The sequence below is a fragment of the Anolis sagrei genome, chromosome 9, assembly GCF_037176765.1.
Source record: "Anolis sagrei isolate rAnoSag1 chromosome 9, rAnoSag1.mat, whole genome shotgun sequence".
NCBI classification, from domain to species: Eukaryota; Metazoa; Chordata; class Lepidosauria; order Squamata; family Dactyloidae; genus Anolis; species Anolis sagrei.
In genome coordinates, this window is record NC_090029.1 from 3777346 (window position 1) to 3790459 (window position 13114).

The following is a 13114-nucleotide window of genomic DNA, read 5'->3' on the forward strand; positions in this document are numbered from 1 at the left end:
TAATCGTCAAAGGCGGGGAGGGGAATCCATGTCATCTTTGAGTTTGTCGCTGTTTACACCGGGCGTGGGCAAACTTGGGCCCTCCGGGGGTTTTGGACTCCAACTCCCACAATTCCTAACAGCCTACCGGCTGTTAGGAATTGTGGGAGTTGGAGTCCAAAACTCCCGGAGGGCCCAAGTTTGCCCATGCTCTTTTTGGCAATACAGGGCGCTTCCAGACAGCACTAAATCACGGGGCAAAAAATCCCGGGACTTCTTTTGAATTCAGATGTGCTTCAGATGTGCTGTTGGTCAGGCAGGTAACTCTGAGAAAACCATTGTAAGAACAATTGAGTGATTGAGTTATTGAGATAGAGATAGACCTGTTAGTCCTGGGATTTCTGCCTCCGTTGTCCACACTTGATGCTTTGTTGTGAGAAATAAGAGGCTCCCAAGATGACCGCTTTGTCGGAAACTTCGGCGGATATGTGGATATTTATTTATTTCCCTATTTATATGCCAAGCTTCTCACCCCAAAGGGGCCTCAGACCAGCTTACAAGATAATATATACATACAATATATTGTGTTATTAGCATAGTACAATATCAGTATTAAATATTCCTATATTGTGCTATACCATTATATGGTACTATTATTAGTAATATAAATATATAATTATTGTATTATTGATTATATAATAATATTATATAATTTAATTATATAATATAATAATATTATATAATTATAATATTGTACGTGTAATATAAATATATAATTATAATATTGTATTATTGATTATATAATAATATTATATAATTTAATTATATAATATAATAATATTATATAATTATAATATTGTACGTGTAATATAAATATATAATTATAATATTGTATTATTATTTGTAGTATTGTATTGTATTACATTATATATTATATTATTATTATTACTAGCCGTCCCTTGCCACGCGTTGCTGTGGCCCAGTCTGGTGATCTGGAAAATAAAGTAATGAGGAAGTGTTACTGGGTTGTTGTAGGTTTGGCCATGTTCCAGAAGCATTCTCTCCTGACGTTTCGCCTGCATCTATGGCAAGCATCCTCAGAGGTCGTGAGGTCTGTCGGAAGTAGGAAAATGGGTTTATATATCCGTGGAATGACTAGGGTGGGACAAAGGACTCTTGTCTGCTGGAGCTAGGTGTGAATGTTTCAACTGACCACTTTGATTAGCATTTGATGGCCTAACAGTGACTAGAGCAAACTTTTGTTGAGAGGTGATTAGATGTCCTTGTTTGTTTACTCTCTGTTGTTGCGCTGTTGTTGTGCTGTTTCCTAGTTCCAACAGACCTCACTACCTCTGAGGATGCTTGCCATAGATGCAGGCGAAACGTCAGGAGAGAATGCCTCTAGACCATGGCCATATAGCCCGAAAAAAAACCTACAACAACCCAGTGATTCCGGCCATGAAAGCCTTCGACAGTACAGTGATGGCCTTGATTGAATAACCTTGCAGCTTCAAAGCCTGGCTGCTTCCTGCCTGGGGAATCCTTTATTGGGAAGTGTTAACTGGTCTGTTGGAGGCAAGTGATGGCCTTGATTAGCATTGAATAGCCTTGCAGCTTCGAAGCCTGGCTGCTTCCTGCCTGGGGGAATCCTTTATTGGGAAGTGTTAACTGGTCTGTTGGAGGCAAGTGATGGCCTTGATTAGCATTGAATAGCCTTGCAGCTTCGAAGCCTGGCTGCTTCCTGCCTGGGGGAATCCTTTATTGGGAGGTGTTAACTGGTCTGTTGGAGGCAAGTGATGGCCTTGATTAGCATTGAATAGCCTTGCAGCTTCGAAGCCTGGCTGCTTCCTGCCAGGGGGAATCCTTTATTGGGAGGTGTTAACTGGTCTGCTGGAGGCAAGTGATGGCCTTGATTGAATAGCCTTGCAGCTTCAAAGCCTGGCTGCTTCCTGCCTAGGGGAATCCTTTATTGGGATGTGTTAACTGGTCTGTTGGAGGCAAGTGATGGCCTTGATTAGCATTCAATAGCCTTGCAGCGTCAAAGCCTGGCCCCTTCCTGCCTGGGGGAATCCTTTGTTGGGCGGTGTTAACTGGTCTGTTGGAGGCAAGTGATGGCCTTGATTAGCATTGAATAGCTTTGCAGCGTCAAAGCCTGGCCCCTTCCTGCCTGGGGGAATCCTTTGTTGGGCGGTGTTAACTGGTCTGTTGGAGGCAAGTGATGGCCTTGATTAGCATTGAATAGCTTTGCAGCTTCAAAGCCTGGCTGCTTCCTGCCTGGGGGGATCCTTTGTTGAGAGGTTTTAACTGGTCTGTTGGAGGCAAGTGATGGCCTTGAATGCAACAGCAAAACAAAGAGGAAACAATCAGGGACAGCTAATCACCTCTCAACAAAAGATTGCCCCAGGCACTGCCAGGCCATCAAATGCTAATCAAGGTGGTCAGTTGACACAATCACACTTAGCTCCAACAGGCAAGAGTTCTTTGTCCCACCCTGGTCATTCCACGGATATATAAACCCAATTTTCCTAGTTCCAACAGATCTCACTACCTTTGAGGATGCTTGCCATAGATGCAGGCGAAACGACAGGAGAGAATGCCTCTAGAACATGGCCATATAGCCCGAAAAAAACCTACAACAACCCGGAAGTAGAAATGTGTATTAGAGCTGAATTTTATTACTGTGCATTCTGACTGCTGTAAACATCTGTGGTTTAATGGCTGGCTAGAGGGAACATGTGCAAAAGTAGCTGTGGGTCACCCTTTTTGTTAATGCATGTCGTTTCTTGTTCCTTCTCTGCCGTAGAACATCTTGCACAGAACATTTCCAAATCACACATGGAAACCTGCCAGTACTTGAGGGAGGAGCTGCAGCAGATAACATGGCAAACCTTTCTACAGGAAGAGATTGAGAACTACCAGAGCAAGGTATGTAATGGATATGCTATTTTATTTATTTGTCGTGTCAGGGCAACCAGTCAATTGTATTACATTTCTAACAGAACAAAGCAAACAAACAGACAAAATACAAAATTTGTGAATTTGGTAGTTGATTAGATATCCTTTGACCAGTCTCTGGCCATTTGAAGTGCTTCCGGTGTTGCTGCAAGAAAGTCCTCCCTTGTGCATGTGTCTGGGCTCAGGGTGCATTGCACCAAGTGGTCAGTGGTTTGCTCTTCTCCTCACTCGCATGTCGAGGATTCCACTTTGTGGCCCCATTTCTTAAGGTTGGCTCTGCATCTCGTGGTGCCCGAGCGCAGTCTGTTCAGCGCCTTCCAAGTCGCCCCGTCTTCTGTGTGCCCAAGGGGGAGTCTCTCATTAGGTATCAGTTCTCGGTTTGAGCCTGCCACTTTTGGACTCTCGCTTGCTGAGGGGTTCCAGCGAGTGTCTCTGTAGATCTTAGAAAACTATTTCTAGATTTAAGTCATTGACGTGCTGGCTGAGACCCAAACAGGGGATGAGCTGGAGATGTCTCTCCCTTGGTCCTTTCACTATTGGCTGCTACTTCCCGGCGGATGTCAGGTGGTGCAATACGTGCTAAGCAGTGTAATTTCTCCAGTGGTGTGGGGCGCAGACATCCCATGACAATGCTTCATGTCTCATTAAGAGCCACATCCACTGTTTTAGTGTTGCATCCCAGTTCAAGAAACAAGACCATAAGATTAACTCCACCACTCTGGACTGTAGGAAAAGCAATCCTTGTTTATTGATGAAAAATTGGTTACAAAAGAAAGGTAAATGCAGAGTAAAAAAGCCACAGAAAAACACAGTAGTCAGTAGGATCTCTGAACTTGAGCAAAACTTCAAAAGCCACAAAACAATAACCAGGAGTCTGTTAGCCTTTTACTAACCATGAACTTGGAAACTACAAGCCTCTGGGATTACTGGCCATGGAACACGGGAATTCTGCCAAGACCAGCCACAGTCCCAAACGTTGCTTGATCTAAAGAAGCAACCGGCAGGAACCCTCTTAAACCAAAGAAGCTATTCTTAGAAACGCCCCTTGACTTTTCTGTTTGGGCCTCTTTCTGCTGAAGGCGCTGTTACCTTCGTACAGACTGGGAAACAAATCTATCTCTCACTATCTGTTCTCTTCGGACCTCATTATCAAGCCCAGGTGGGGAGATATCATGGCTAACTTCCAAAACATTCTCTTCTAACTGCTGGGTTTTGTTTTCATTCCCACTGACCTCTGCATCAACAACAGATTCCACACTGTCAGAGTCAGGGAGAGCTTGCTCAGTTTGAAGAACTATCAGAGAATCCTGTTCACACAGATCAGGATCAGACTGAACCCCAACATTTAGTGTGGTGAGATGTGTTCCACACTGGGCATGCATACTCAGCAGCAGAGTAGCACAGCGCAAGGGCAGATGTCTTCACTGTGTCTGGTTGTGATCCCCAGGTTGTGCCAGTCAGCTTTCGTATGATATTGTTTCTAGTGCCCACTTTTTGCTTGGTGTTCAGGCAGTGCTTTTTGTAGGTCAGAGCGCGGTCCAGGGTGCTGGCTTATAGCAACACCAGATGCACTCCAAGGGGCCAGATACTGGTCAAAGGACATTTAATCCACTACCAAGCTTGCAAACTTTGTGTTTTGTTTGTTTGTTTGTTAAAAAATGCAATACAATTGTTTGGTTTGCTCCTGACATGATAGATAAATAAATAAATACATACATAAATACATAAATAAACCACAACCTGAGGGACTGTATTAAGGGGTCGTGGCATTTGGTAGGTTGTGAAACACTGAGCTAGATAGAGACAACCAATACAACCATCAGCAATAGCTTTTTGACTTGTCAGAGTTGAAATAATTTGGATAACCATGTATTTTTATTTATTTGTTTGTTTGTTTACAGCTTTTATATTCCGCCCTTCTCCTCACCCCGCAGGGGACTCAGGGCAGATTACAGTGTACACATATATGGCAAACATTCAATGCCAGTTTTTGACATACAAACATATACAGACATACACAGAGGCTATTTAACCTTTTCTGGCTGCCAGGGGAGCTGTCGCTTTCATCGTCCATCTGCGATGCTGATGAAGCACTTCCGCATTCCCCGCATGCTTCCCCGCTGGAATGCTTTGCTGGAGTCTTTTTTATGGCCTCATAAATTAGCTAATTTAGCCTCCCCACACTTTCAGGTGGTACCTAATTTTCCTACTTGACAGATGCAACTGTCTTTCGGGTTGCAAAGGTCGACAACAGGCTACACTCAATTGGTTGGAAACCCACTCCAACCCGGGTTGGCTTCGAACTCATGCCCTTTTGGTCAGAGTGATCTTTAATGCAGCTGACACTCAGCCAGCTGCCCCACAATCCCGATGCTTATCCTTGTCCCTGCCATTGGGCACGAGCTTTGTTTTGCTTTTGAATTTCCTCTTTCAGGAAAGTCTTTGCAAACCTGGAATAGCAGTCTCTCGTTTTTTTCTCTCTTAACAGCAGAGGGAAGTCATGTGGCAATTGTGTGCGGTGAAAATCACAGAAGCAATACAGTACGTTGTGGAGTTTGCCAAACGCATCGATGGCTTTATGGAACTGTGTCAAAACGATCAAATCGTGCTTTTAAAAGCAGGTATGTAGGCGTTCAAAGAGATTTCCTTGCTAACCAGTTCTGGATTGCAAATATGGGTTGCAAATATGAAGTTTTTGAGCCAGTTTGAACTATAGCCAACCGTTTCCTTGCATGTCACGTATAATAGGTGGGGGCTTAATTGGGAGGAATAAAAATCCCCAAAAAAGGCAGAACACCACTTAGAAATGAATGTGGCTTCATTTTAAAAGCCCAAAATAAAAAAGCTGTAAGGAAAGCTGGAACTTTTTTCTGGCCGAAAACTTTATGAAAAAACCATCAACTTAAAAGCACTGATAAGCCCTTGGCTTACTGGAAGTATCTTAGGCAAGAGTGTGTTGGACTAACCCTCAGGCTTGTGTTTTTGATTGTTCTTTAAATTATATGCTGCCATCATTAGTCTCCTGTTTGTTACATTTAAAACTTCACCCACAGAGGCACACGTGAGGCAGATGTTGTGAACAACAAAGCAATGTTGTTTATTTAAGAGAACTGGAACAATTCAGGTATAAAGCTTAGCTGTTTCAAAGTATTGACTTAAAAAACGTGTGGTTACTTTAAGCCAGGGATCCTCAAACTTTTTAAACAGAGGGCCAGGTCACAGTCCCTCAAACTGTTGGAGCGCTGGATTGTAATTTGAAAAAATATGAATGAATTCCTATGCACACGGCACCTATTTTATTTGTAGTACAAAAATCACTTACAAACAACCCATTTTTTTTCCTTTTGAAGTCCAAAACACCTGAAGGGACGAAGTTTGCCCGTGCCTGCTTTAAGTTGTTAAAATACACAACATAATCTATGTAACAATGAGAAAACTCACGGTGCATAAAGTATATAATATTCAGTACATAGTTCAGTATATTCACATAAAGTGAAATAAAAAGGAGCAACCGCTCTCAAACATAACATTTGCAATACAGTCATATAAAGTAAAATGAAAAGGAGCAAATCACCTCTCAACAAAAGATTCCCCCAGGCACTGCCAGGCCATCAAATGCTAATCAAGGTGGTCAGTTGAAACATTCACACCTAGGTCCAACAGACAAAAGTCCTTTGTCCCACCCTGGTCATTCCACAGATATATAAACCCAATTTTCCTAGTTCCAACAGACCTCACAACCTCTGAGGATGCTTGCCATAGATGCAGGCGAAACGTCAGGAGAGAATGCCTCTAGAACATGGCCATATAGCCCCAAAAAACCTACAGCAACCCATGTTTTAAAAGCCCAAAATAAAAAAGCTGTAAGGAAAGCCGGAACTTTCTTCTGGCCAAAAACCTTTTGAAAGAATCGTCCGGCCACCACCAACTTAAAAGCACTGATAAGCCCTTGGCGTACTGGAAGTATCTTAGGCAAGAGTGTGTTGGACTAGCCCTCAGGCTTGTGTTTCAGATTGTTCTTTAAATTATACGCTGCCATCATTAGTCCCCTGTTTACTTCAGGAAACTACTTTTAAAACTTCTCCCACAGAAGCACACGTGAGGCAGATGTTGTGAACAGCAAAACAATGTTGTTTATTTAAGAGAACTGGAACAATTCAGGTATAAAACTTAGCTGTTTCAAAGTATTGACTTAAAAAGCGTGTGGTTACTTTAAGCAGTTCAGACTTAGTTACACTTTTCTCTCCCTCCACTGAATTTACTAACAGAATTGCCTCTCTGAAAGTAATTCTAAACCCAGCAGGTTTCACCCACATCCATGGCAAGCATCCCCAGAAGTTGTGAGATGTGTTGGAAACTACTATATAATATAATGTTACTACTATATATTACTATATTAAATAGACTCATAGAGTAGACTTAGAAGGGACTCTACTATGGTATTGGGGGAGAACAGAGAGGAAGGAAGTAGAGAAGAAAGGAGGGAGGGAAAAGGGGAAGGAAGGAAGGAATGAAGGAAGGGGGGAAGGAAGGAAAGAGAGAGGGAGGGAGGGAAAGAGGGAAGGAAGGAGAGAAGGAAGGAGGGGGGGAAAAAGGGAAGGAAGGAAGGAGGGAAAGGGGGAAGGAAGGAAAGAGAGAGGGAGGGAGGAAAAGAGGGAAGGAAGGAGAGAAGAAAGGAGGGAGGGAAAAAGGGAAGGACTGAAGGAGGGAAAAGGGGAGGGAAGGAAGGAAGGAAAGAGAAAAGAAGGGAGGGAAAGAAGGAAGGAGGGAAGGAAGGAGAGAAGGAAGGAAAGAAAGAAGTACCAAAGGAAGGAAGAGGAAAAGTAAAAAGGAAAGAAAAAGGAAATGCAGGAAAGAAGTAAAGAAGGAGAAAAGGAAATAAAAAGTGAAAGAAGGAAGGAAATAGGGAGAGAAGAAAGGAGACAAAGAAAGAAGTAGAGAAAGGGGGAGAAAGGGGGAGAAAAGGAAGAAAAGAGAGAAGGAAGGATGAAACCAAAGAGCGAAAGAAGGAATGAAAAAAAGAGGTAGAGAAGGACGAAAGGAGAGAAAGGGGAAGAAAAGGGGGGGGAAGGAATAGGTAGGTACCTCTCTTTCATAATAGTCCAGATATCTACCTCTACTTTGAAAAATTTTATTATAGGCCACAGCAACGTGTGGCAGGGCACGGCTAGTATATATATTATATATAGGGACCGTATAACCACCTATTATTAAAAAGATAATTTGATTTTCCAAACCCCAAACCCACTGCAATGTTCCTAATTCTCAGTGTTGACAACCCTTTCTTCTTTGTGTTTAGGGTCTTTAGAGGTTGTGTTTATCCGAATGTGCCGTGCCTTCGACTCCCAGAACAACACAGTGTACTTTGATGGCAAATACGCCAGCCCTGATGTATTCAAGTCATTAGGTAAGGAAATGGAGTACTTAATTGGAAAATCTGCTTGAGAAAAAAAAACACAACTATTTGCTCAAAATTAATTTCTTACAATAAATGGGTTTTGTGAGCAAGCCGCCGAATAGATTTTTCACGAACTAACTGTGATTTAAATGGATGTAAATAAGTGGAGTGCCTCTGGTGTTGCTACAAGGAGGTCCTCCCTTGTGCATGTGGCAGGGCTCCGGTTGCATTGCAGCAGGTGGTCAGTGGTTTGCTCTTCTCCGCACTCGCATGTCGAGGATTCCACTTTGTGGCCCCATTTCTGAAGGTTGGCTCTGCATCTCGTGGGGCCAGAGCACAGTCTGTTCAGCGCCTTCCAAGTCTGTGTGCCCGGGGGGGAGTCTCTCATTTGGTCTCAGCCATTGGTTGAGGTTCTGCATTTGAACCTGCCACTTTTGGACTCTCGCTTGCTGGGGTGTTCCAACGAGCATCTCTATAGATCTTAGAAAATTATTTCTTGATTTAAGTCGTTAATGTACTGGCTGATACCCAAACAGGGGATGAGCTGGAGATGTCTCTGCCTTGGTCCTTTCACTATTGGCTGCTGCTTCCCAGCAGATGTCAGGTGGTGCAATACCGGCTAGACAGTGTCATCTCCCCAGTGGTGTAGGGCGCAGACACTCCTTGACGATGTGGCATGTCTCATGAAGAACCACATCCACTGTTTTAGTGTGGTGAGATGTGTTCCACACTGGGCATGCATACTCAGCAGCAGAGTAGCACAGCGCAAGGGCAGATGTCTTCACTGTGTCTGGTTGTGATCCCCAGGTTGTGCCAGTCAGCTTTCGTATGATATTGTTTCTAGCGCCCATTTTTTGCTTGATATTCAGGCAGTGCTTCTTGTAGGTAAAAGCACGGTCCAAGGTAACTCCCAGGTATTTGGGTGTGCTGCAATGCTCCAGTGGGATTCCTTCCCAGGTGATCCTCAGAGCTCGGGAGGCTTGACTGTTCTTGAGATGAAAAGCACATGTCTGTGTTTAGATGGATTAAGGATCAGCTGGTTTTCCCTGTAATAGGCAGTAAGGGCATCTAGAGCTTCAGAGAGCTTTTGTTCAACCATCTCAAAAATCTCTACTTGAGTGGTGATGGCACGATCATCAGCATAGATGAAGCTCTCTGTCCCTGTTCTGACAGTGGCTGGTCATTTGTGTAGATGTTGAACATGGATGGAGCAAGCACGCTCCCCTGAGGCAGGCCGTTCTTCTGTTTCCGCCATCTGCTTCTCTGGCCCTGGAACTCAACAAAAAAGCTCCTGTTTTGTAGCAGGTTTCCTATGAGGCGGGTGAGGTGGTCGTCCTTTGTGATATTAGACATTTTTCTCAGGAGGAGGCAGTGGTTCACAGTATCATAAGCTGCGGACAGGTCTATGAAGCCAGCTCCTGTGATCTGCTGCCTTTCAAAGCCATCTTCTATGTGCTGAGTCAGGTTCAGCACTTGCGATGTGCAGCTTTTGCCTTTCCTGAAGCCAGCTTGCTGTGGGATCAGACATGGGTCTATTTTTTCTGTAATTCTATGCAAAATAAGTCTCTCCAGAACTTTGTAAAGATGGCACAACAGGGAGATTGGTCTATAGCTTTTTGGATCGTTACGGTCTTTGCCTGGCTTCAAGATGGTGATGACTCTTGCTTTCCTCCAGATTTTGGGGATCTGACAGGATGTAGTGCAGTTGTTCATCAGCTCTAGCAGCCAGAGCCTTGCTTTTGGGCCAAAGTTCTTGATTTGTTCCATCCGTAGACCATCTAGGCCAGCTGCTTTGCCATTTTTACGTTTATTGAGAGCCATGTCTAATTTAGTAGATGTAAAGGGTTCATGGAGGTTGTTGTTCTCAATCTCGGGTTGTCTGGCTATTGGTTTCTTTCCCACCTTGGGTGGCAAAGTTGGGTTTCCCATTCTTCAAGAGTTGGTGTGCTATCTGATTTGCCTTTATGTTGGCATGGGTATGAGTTTGTGAGGGGTCGTTGCTCAACCGTCTTAGCAGATATGGTTATATAAACCACCCATAAGACTATTGTGGGCAGTAGGCCTGGGCGGTTTCATTCGTTAATTTCATAATTCATTATTAATTCATATTTAAATTAGCTTACGATCCGATATTGAGCCATGCAGTACTATTGTGAGGAGTAATTAAAAATCGAAACAATTTTTCCAATTTATTTCATATTGTTTCGTAATTGTTTCGTAATTGGTTCAAAATTGTTTCGAAATTGTTTCGTAATTGTTTCGTAATTATTTCCGTATGTCTGGTGCAAATTTTATAGTTGTTGTTTGTTTTATCTATATATATAAATCTGTTAGGTTGGTTCAACCGGTCAGCAAAACTCCACAACCCCCCAACGAAACTTAACCAAAATTCCCATGCCCATAACACAACCCACAAGGTACAAACATATCTACTCAAAATGAAAAACAACACAACAACACACTCACAAAACGGCAAAACAACAAAACTCACAAACCCCCCAACGAAACTTAACCAAAATTCCCATGCCCATAACACAACCCACAAGGTACAAACATATCTACTCAAAATGAAAAACAACACAACAACACACTCACAAAACGGCAAAACAACTGAGCATACGCATTGGTGCCGAGCCGCAAGTTCCCTGGCGCGCGCACACAACCTTCCGGCCAACATTCCCTCTGCAGAAGCCATGCCCACTCCAAGCCCCGCCATGCCGCTTCCCACACACACACACACCCTGCCGCACGCACACACACAACCCCACGCTCCATCACTCACCCCGCCACCGCACACACACACGCAACCCCACGCTCCATCACTCCCCCCGCCGCCGCACGCACACACGCAACCCCACGCTCCATCACTCCCCCCGCCGCCACACACACACAACCCCACGCTCCATCATCCCCCGCCGCCGCATACACACACGCAACCCCAGGCTCCCATTCCCCCCGCTGCCGCACACACACATGCAACCCCACGCTCCATCACTCCCCCCGCCGCCACACACACACACGCAACCCCACGCTCCATCACTCCCCCCACCGCCGCACACACACACGCAACCCCACGCTCCATCACTCCCCCCGCCGCCACACGCACACACGCAACCCCACGCTCCATCACTCCCTCCGCCGCCACACAAACGCAACCTCACTCCCCCCGCCGCCGCACACACACACGCAACCCCACGCTCCATCACTCCCCCGCCGCCGCACACACACACGCAACCCCACTCCCCTTTCACCGCACACACACACACGCAACCCCACTCCCCTCACCGCCGCACACACACACGCAACCCCACGCTCCATCACTCCCCCCGCCGCCGCACACACACACGCAACCCCACGCTCCATCACTCCCCCGCCGCCGCACACACACACGCAACCCCACTCCCCCCGTCGCCGCACACACACACACGGAACCCCACTCCCCTCACCGCCGCACACACACGCAACCCCAAGCTCCATCATTCCCCCCACCGCCGCACACACACAAGCAACCCCACGCTACATCACTCCCCAGCCGCCGCACACACACACACGCAACCCCACGCTTCATCACTCCCTCCGCCGCCAGACACACGCAACCCCACTCCCCCCGCCGCTGCACACACACACGCAACCCAAGCTCCATCACTCCCCCCCGCCACTGCACACACACACGCAACCCCATGCTCTATCACTCCCTCGCCGCCACACACACACACGCAACCCCACGCTCCATCACTCCCCCCGCCGCCGCACACACACACGCAACCCCAGGCTCCATCATTCCCCCCGCCGCTGCACACACATAATAGTCCAGAAATCTACCTCAACTTTGATAAGTTTTACTATAGGCCACAGCAACGCGTGGCAGGGCACAGCTAGTCTGTGATAAAAAAATAAATTATCACACCAACAGTCAACAACAGAGGGAGAGGGAAGCTTCAGAAGTTCCCCCTGTCCCATTTGGAGGGTTTTTTAGCATATTGCGCAATCGCGTCCGCCATTAACGAATCGATTCGAAATTTACGAAATTTCGTAAATTTTGAAATTTTTTTAAAGAAAAAATCCGGAATTCTTTTTAAAAAAACGAAACGCAATGGACTCCCTAAAAACGAAACGAGTTTAGAAACAAATTTTTCCATTGTTACCCAAGCCTAGTGGGCAGTATCACTGGCATTAACCAAAAACTAGCGCTGCCCTTGTAGCATGAAGATACAACTTCTGGCAATGCATTTTCCCCGTCTGCTTTCTCCGAAAATTAAATATTGTTCCATCCTTTAAAAAGACAAACACCTGAGCGAATTTTGTTTTTTTCCTTTGGCAGGTTGTGAAGATTTCATTAGTTTTGTTTTTGAATTTGGAAAGAGTTTATGTTCTATGCACCTTACCGAAGATGAGATCGCATTGTTTTCAGCTTTTGTTTTACTCTCGGCAGGTATGGTATACAACTCTGGAGTTGGTTCTCGCTCTGCACTGGGAAGCCCAGTTTATTTATTTATTTGCTTTATTTCTATACCGCGTTTCTCAACCTAATTAGGCGACTCAATGCGGTTTACACAATGTAAATTAACACAACAATAACAATTAAAACACATCATACACAATAACAAAATACACAATTAATCATAATGCCTCGATCACAAAGCAAAATCCAAATCTCATAATCCTTGTGCCATTCCTATGTTCAATTTACCGTCATCCTATGTTTGATTGCGCTGATTAGCCAAACGCTTGCTCAAAGAGCCAGGTTTTAACCTTCTTTCGAAACGCCAGCAGCAAAGGGGC

The 13114-nt window shown here is 45.0% G+C and overlaps 1 protein-coding gene across 3 annotated transcripts in view; it reads left to right on the top strand.

The window, feature by feature from the left end:
• The window catches only part of RORA (RAR related orphan receptor A), a 667113-nt gene that overhangs the window by 638327 nt on the left and 15672 nt on the right, over nucleotides 1–13114 (top strand). For all 3 annotated transcript variants that reach the window (XM_067471240.1, XM_067471239.1, XM_067471241.1), the window contains 4 exons: nucleotides 2783–2904; nucleotides 5423–5555; nucleotides 8234–8341; nucleotides 12654–12764. In XM_067471240.1, coding sequence (XP_067327341.1) covers nucleotides 2783–2904; nucleotides 5423–5555; nucleotides 8234–8341; nucleotides 12654–12764 — 474 coding nt within the window. The remainder of the gene's footprint in view (nucleotides 1–2782; nucleotides 2905–5422; nucleotides 5556–8233; nucleotides 8342–12653; nucleotides 12765–13114) is intronic.